Source organism: Nerophis ophidion, linkage group LG24 (genome assembly GCF_033978795.1).
Source record: "Nerophis ophidion isolate RoL-2023_Sa linkage group LG24, RoL_Noph_v1.0, whole genome shotgun sequence".
NCBI lineage: Eukaryota > Metazoa > Chordata > Actinopteri > Syngnathiformes > Syngnathidae > Nerophis > Nerophis ophidion.
Genome location: NC_084634.1, coordinates 15,152,198 through 15,159,697, shown reverse-complemented (window position 1 = coordinate 15,159,697; position 7,500 = coordinate 15,152,198). Strand labels below are relative to the sequence as shown.

Here is a 7,500-nt window from a genome sequence, read left to right as displayed (position 1 = left end):
CCGAGAGCCAGATGCAGTCATCAAAAGAGCCACATCTGGCTCGCGAGCCATAGGTTCCCTACCCCTGCCTTAAAGGCACTGCTTTTAGCGTCCTCTATAACCTGTCGTCACGTCCTCTTTTTCTCCAAGTCATATAATATATGCGGCTGTTACAGACACACATAAGAGAATGCAAGACATACTTGATCAACAGCCATACAGGTCACACTGAGGGTGGCCGTATAAACAACTTTAACACTGTTACAAATGTCTGCCACACTGTGAACCCACACCAAACAAGAATGACAAACACATTTCAAGAGAACATCCGCACCATAACACAACATAAATACCCGGAACCCTTGCAGCACTAACTATTCCGGGACGTTACAATATACAACACCGCTACCACCAACCCCCCCCACCTCAACACCGCCCACCTCACACCCATCTCCCAAATTCGGAGGTCTCAAGGTTGGCAAGTATGCTCGCTCGTAAAAAGCGACCAACTAACTAAAAAATAGCATCCTCCCAGTCGTGTGAACTGTTTTTAAAGACAATATACACTTCATTACACATGTACTATATCCACGATTAAATGCTTTGTAATTCCACAAGAGTTTTGCAACCAAGAGAGCCAACTCCACTCTCGGCCGCCCACCAACTCTCGGCCAATGTCCAGTCCGCATGGATGACCGAGGTGTCCGATACCTGCTCATTCAGCCAAGACACTGTGAAGCCTGTCCGTCCTGGCGCTCAGTGCTAGGTCTGCTGCCCTGTCTCATCATCTGCATCTCCTCCAGTCTCTCCAAACGGACTCTGGTGTGGCAGACACCCAGCAACTGGTCTCCATGAATCGATTAACGTGGACCCCGACTTAAACAAGTTCAAAAACGTATTCGGGTGTTACCATTTAGTGGTCAATTGTACGGAATATGTACTGTACTGTGCAATCTACTGAGACAAGTCTCAATCAATCAATCAATCAATGGTCAAGAGGCTCCCACGAGGCAGATCCAGAAGTCCACAAAAAAGCACAGCAGAAATCCAATGAAAGAAACTTTGAATGATCCAGGATACTAAATCATTTTGGACAATTCCATGCTTACAACCTTGTAGGAACAGTTTGGAGTGGGCCCATTCCTCGTCCATCATGACTGCACCGGTGCACAAAGCAAGGTCCATTAAGACATGGATGACAGAGTCTGGTGTGGGGTGTGGATGAACTTGACTGGCCTGCACAGAGTCCTGACCTGAACCCGATAGAACACCTTTAGGATGAATTAGAACGGCGAATGAGAGCCAGGCCTTCTCGACCAAAATCAGTGTGACCTCACCAATGCGCTTTTGGAAAAATATTCGATAATTCCTATAAACACACTACGCAACCTTGTGGACAGCCGTCCCAGCAGAGTTGAAGCTGTAATAGCTGCAAAAGATGGACCAACATCATATGAACCCTATATGAGTTAGGAACGGGATGGAACTTCAGGTTCATATGTGAGTCAAGGCAGGTGGCCAAATACCTTTGGCAATATAGTGTAGATCAGGGGTCACCAACCTTTTTGAAACCAAGAGCTACTTCTTGGGTACTGATTAATGCGAAGGGCTACCAGTTTGATACACACTTAAATAAATTGCCAGAAATAGCCAATTTGCTGAATTTACTTTTAATAAATAAATCTATATATACATATGTATAAAATGAAAATGAAAATTAAATTTTGAAACATAGTTTATCTTCAATTACGACTCTTTAAAATTCAAAATTCAACCGAAAAAAAGAAGTGAAAAACTAACTAATTCAAATCTTTTTGAAAAAATTAAAAAAATAATTTATGGAAGATCATAAGTAATTTTTCCTTCCATCCATCCATCTTCTTCCGCTTATCCGAGGTCGGGTCGCGGAAGCAACAGCCTAAGCAGGGAAACCCAGACTTCCCTTTCCCCAGCCACTTCGTCTAGCTCTTCCCGGGGGATCCCGAGGCGTTCCCAGGCCAGCCGAGAGCCATAGTCTTCCAAACGTGTCCTGGGTCTTCCCCGTGGCCTCCTACCGGTTGGACATGCCCTAAACACCTCCCTAGGGAGGTGTTCGGGTGGCATCCTGACCAGATGCCCGAACCACCTCATCTGGCTCCTCTCGATGTGGAGGAGCAGCGGCTTTACTTTGAGTTCCTCCCGGATGGCAGAGCTTCTCACCCTATCTCTAAGGGAGAGCCCCGCCACACGGCGGAGGAAACTCATTTCGGCCGCTTGTACCCGTGATCTTATCCTTTCGGTCATGACCCAAAGCTCATGACCATAGGTGAGGATGGGAACGTAGATCGACCGGTAGATTGAGAGCTTTGCCTTCCGGCTCAGCTCCTTCTTCACCACAACGGATCAGTACAACGTCCGCATTACTGAAGACGCCGCACCGATCCGCCTGTCGATCTCACGATCCACTCTTCCCCCACTCGTGAACAAGACTCCTAGGTACTTGAACTCCTCCAATTGGGGCAGGGGCTCCTCCCCAACCCGGAGATGGCACTCCACCCTTTTCCGGGCGAGAACCATGGACTCGAACTTGGAGGTGCTGATTCTCATTCCGGTCGCTTCACACTCGGCTGCAAACCGATCCAGTGAGAGCTGAAGATCCCGGTCAGATGAAGCCATCAGGACCACATCATCTGCAAAAAGCAGAGACCTCATCCTGCGGTCACCAAACCGGAACCCCTCAACGCCTTGACTGCGCCTAGAAATTATGTCCATAAAAGTTATGAACAGAATCGGTGACAAAGGACAGCCTTGGCGGAGTCCAACCCTCACTGGAAATGTGTTCGACTTACTGCCGGCAATGCGGACCAAGCTCTGGCACTGATCGTACAGGGAGCGGACCGCCACAATAACACAGTCCGATACCCCATACTCTCTGAGCACTCCCCACAGGACTTCCCGAGGGACACGGTCGAATACCTTCTCCAAGTCCACAAAGCACATGTAGACTGGTTGGGCAAACTCCCATGCACCCTCAAGAACCCCGCCGAGAGTACAGAGCTGGTCCACAGTTCCACGACCAGGACGAAAACCACACTGTTCCTCCTGAATCCGAGGTTCGACTATCCGACGTAGCCTCCTCTCCAGTACACCTGAATAAACCTTACCGGGAAGGCTGAGGAGTGTGATCCCACGATAGTTGGAACACACCCTCCGGTCCCCCTTCTTAAAGAGAGCAACCACCACCCCGGTCTGCCAATCCAGAGGTACCGCCTCCGATGTCCACGCGATGCTGCAGAGTCTTGTCAACCAAGACAGCCCCACAGCATCCAGAACCTTAAGGAACTCCGGGCGGGTCTCGTCCACCCCCGGGGCCTTGCCACCGAGGAGCTTTTTAACTACCTCAGCGACCTCAGCCCCAGAAATAGGAGAGTCCACCACAGATTCCCCAGGCACTGATTCCTCATAGGAAGACGTGTTGGTGGGATTGAGGAGGTCTTCGAAGTATTCCTTCCACCTATCCACAACATCCGCAGTTGAGGTCAGCAGAACACCATCCGCACCATACACTGTGTTTATAGTGCACTGCTTCCCCTTCCTGAGGCGGCGGATGGTGGTCCAGAATCGCTTCGAAGCCGTCCGGAAGTCGTTTTCCATGTCCGAATTTTTGCCTCAGTGGCCGCTGAAGCCGCACGCCGCTTGGCCTGTCGGTACCTGTCCACTGCCTCCGGAGTCCTATGAGCCAAAAGGACCCGATAGGACTCCTTCTTCAGCTTGACGGCATCCCTCACCGCTGGTGTCCACCAAGGGGTTTTAGGATTGCCGCCCCGACAGGCACCAACTACCTTGCGGCCACAGCTCCGATCAGCCGCTTCGACAATAGAGGTGCGGAACATGGTCCACTCGGACTCAATGTCCAGCACCTCCCTCGTGACATGTTCGAAGTTCTTCCGGAGGTTGGAATTGAAACTTTCTCTGACAGGAGACTCTGCCAGACGTTCCCAGCAGACCCTCACAATGCGCTTGGGCCTGCCAGGTCGGTCCGGCATCCTCCCCCACCATCGCAGCCAACTCACCACCAGGTGGTGATCGGTAGAAAGCTCCGCCCCTCTCTTCACCTGAGTGTCCAAAACATAAGGCCGCAAATCCGATGACACAACTACAAAGTCGACCATGGAACTGCGGCCTAGGGTGTCCTGGTGCCAAGTGCACATATGGACACCCTTATGTTTGAACATGGTGTTTGTAATGGACAAATTGTGACGAGCACAAAAGTCCAATAACAAAACACCACTCGGGTTCAGATCCGGGCGGCCATTCTTCCGAATCACGTCTCTCCAGGTTTCACTGTCGTTGCCAACGTGAGCGTTGAAGTCTCCCAGTAGGACAAGGGAATCACCCGGGGAAGCACTTTCCAGTACTCCCTCGAGTGTACCCAAAAAGGGTGGGTACTCTGAACTGCAGTTTGGTGCGTAAGCACAAACAACAGTCAGGACCCGTCCCCCCCACCCGAAGGCGGAGGGAGGCTACCCTTTCGTCCCCTGGGTTGAACTCCAACGTGCAGACTTTAAGCCGGGGGGCAACCAGAATTGCCACCCCAGCCCGTCGCCTCTCACTGTCGGCAACGCCAGAGTGGAAGAGAGTCCAGTCCCTCTCGAGAGAAGTGGTTCCAGAGCCCTTGCTGTGCGTCGAAGTGAGTCCGACTATATCCAGCCGGAACTTCTCTACTTCGCGCACTAGTTCAGGCTCTTCCCCCTCCAGTGAGGTGACGTTCCACGTCCCAAGAGCTAGCTTCTGTAGCCGAGGATCGGACCGCCAAGTGCCCTGCCTTCGGCTGCCGCCCAGCTCACATTGCACCCGACCTCTATGGCCCCTGCTATGGGTGGTGAGCCCAGTTTTCCTGATTAAGATTAATTTTAAAATTTGATAGCATGTTTTAAATAGGTTAAAATCCAATCTGCACTTTGTTAGAATAAATAACAAATGGGACCAAGCTATATTTCTATTAAAGACAAATAATTATTTCATCTAGATTTTCCAGAACAAAAATTTTAAAAGAAATTCAAAAGACTTTGAAATACAATTTAGATTTGACTCTAAAGATTTTCTAGATTTGCCAGAATTTTTTTTTTTTCATTTTAATCATATGTATGAAGAAATATTTCACAAATATTCTTCGTCGAAAAAACAGAAGCTAAAATTAAGAATTGAAATTTATTTATAATTCTTTACAATAAAAAAAATAAATTTACTTGAACATTGATTGAAATCGTCAGGAAAGAAGAGGAATGAATTTAAAAGGTAAAAAGTTATATGTGTTTAAATATCCTAAAATCATGTTTAAGGTTGTATTTTTTCTCTAAAATTGTCTTTCTGAAAGTTATAAGAAGCAAAGTAAAATAATAAATGAAGGCCAAGTATTTAAAATATTTTCTTGGATTTTCCAATTCTATTTGAGTTTTGTCTCTCTTAGAATTAAAAATGTCGAGCAAAGCGAGACCAGCTTGCTAGTAAATAAATTAGGGCTGGGCAACGATTAAAAATTTTAATCGAAGTTAATCGCACTATTTCTCTGATTAATTGCGATTAACTGCATTGTATACGCAAAGCCCAATAATGAATTCAAAAGTAGTGTGTAGTGCACCTTTATTGGAATATTCTCCCACAAGAACAAAAGCCCCAAAACATTTGTTGTTTAAACACAATTTAAATCAGTCCTTGTTAAACAGTAGCAGTTAAATAGCATATTTTATGAAAATCAACTCAAAAAATGTAAATACAAACATTTAAGCTTATTGTCACTGCCAGGGTATTTAAGTTATCCTGTTTGTTATGGAAAATAAATATAATCTACATACAAATCTCTGAGCCACAATCATAACATCTGAACAGGCAATTTCTGAGGTAACAGCAGAAACATTTTTTTTATCAGGGATCTTATGTTTAAAAACCTATATTATAGGTAGTGGGCTGTTTTGGGGAATTTTTGATCAAATTATCCGTAGTAGCAATATTAATAATGTTGTGTTTATTCTGCGTAATGCACTTAAAATAATTATGACCATATCTAGGAATTGATATGATGGGAATTTTCCGATTGTTTGATGTTTTGAGCCAGGGAATAAAAGAACTACCCTACCCAGCATGCAACAGGAGTGACGAGCATGCGCGGTTGTGTCGCCATGACAGCATCTTGTATGTTGTGATATGCACGCTCTGAAAGCAAACGTTAAGAACAGCCAACACTCCTCGTCTGCATTATTCATAAATAGACAGACAACACAAATACTCCGCTGCTTCACAGGCGTAGGATGTAGCCGGCGAAGTATTCCCCTGCTAGCTAGCCGGTCTAGCAAGCACGCGTCATTCAGTCAGAAACGGCCCGATCTATCCACATCCAGAATTGTCTGGCGGTCGTAAGTGATCCCGGGGTGACCACGCTGTAAGCCAGCCATGAAATTGGCAGAATTGTCCGGTATTTTTGCCAAATGTTCCATCTTTACCAAGAGCTCCTCGACACCGAAACCCGTCCGGGCGACGCCATCTTGTTAAGAAAAGGCGTTAACAAAATAAAAGCATGTAAACAACATATGCAAATGTGCGATAAAATAATTGTCGGCGTTAATAGATTGATGAGTTAACTCATAATTAACGCATTAATTTGCCCACCCTTAAAATAAATACAATTTAAAAAATAGAGGCAGCTCACTGGTAAGTGCTGCTATTTGAGCTATTTTTAGAACAGGCCAGCGGGCAACTCATCTGGTCCTTACGGGCTACCTGGTGCCCGTGGGCACCGCGTTGGTGACCCCTGGTGTAGATATATAATAATGTAACTAAGATAAGCTCCAGCACCGCCCGCCGCCCCGAAAGAGACAATGTTTGTTGGTTCCCCCACTCATGAAACAGGCTTTTAGGGGTGAACTTGGAGTCTGTTTGATCTACAATCCAAGTATTGTTGACATCTTTAAAAGACGTACACGTGTGTCTTGTCTAACATGTTCTTTACGTTCCTCAGGGGTATTTTCAACACAGGCCTCACAGCCTTTCCCAACCTGAACAACATCCACTCCAGTGACAACAATTTCATCCTGTAAGTAGTCCCTTAACCTCTTTAAAGGGGAACATTATCACCAGACCTATGTAAGCGTCAATATATACCTTGATGGTACAGAAAAAAGACCATATATTTTTTTAACCGATTTTCCGAACTCTAAATGGGTGAATTTTGGCGAATTAAACGCCTTTCTGTTTATCGCTCTGGAGGCGATGATGTCAGAATGTGACGTCGCCGAGGTAATACAGCCGGCATTTTCATTTTCAACACATTGTAAACATTGGGTCTCAGCTCTGGTATTTTCCGTTTTTTCGACTATTTTTTGGAACCTCGGAGACATCATGCCTCGTCGGTGTTGTCGGAGGGTGTAACAACACTAACAGGGAGGGATTCAAGTTGCACCACTGGCCCGAAGATGCGAAAATGTCTGCCGCCAGACCCCCATTGAATGTGCAAGAGTGTCTCCACATTTTACCGGCGATGACAGA

The 7,500-nt window shown here is 46.4% G+C and overlaps 1 protein-coding gene across 1 annotated transcript in view; it reads left to right on the top strand.

Annotated features, from left to right (window-relative positions):
- The window catches only part of tshr (thyroid stimulating hormone receptor), a 76,491-nt gene that overhangs the window by 44,025 nt on the left and 24,966 nt on the right, over positions 1 to 7,500 (top strand). The window contains exon 5 of the mRNA XM_061886876.1: positions 6,974 to 7,048. Within this exon, the coding sequence (XP_061742860.1) occupies positions 6,974 to 7,048 (75 nt within the window). The remainder of the gene's footprint in view (positions 1 to 6,973; positions 7,049 to 7,500) is intronic.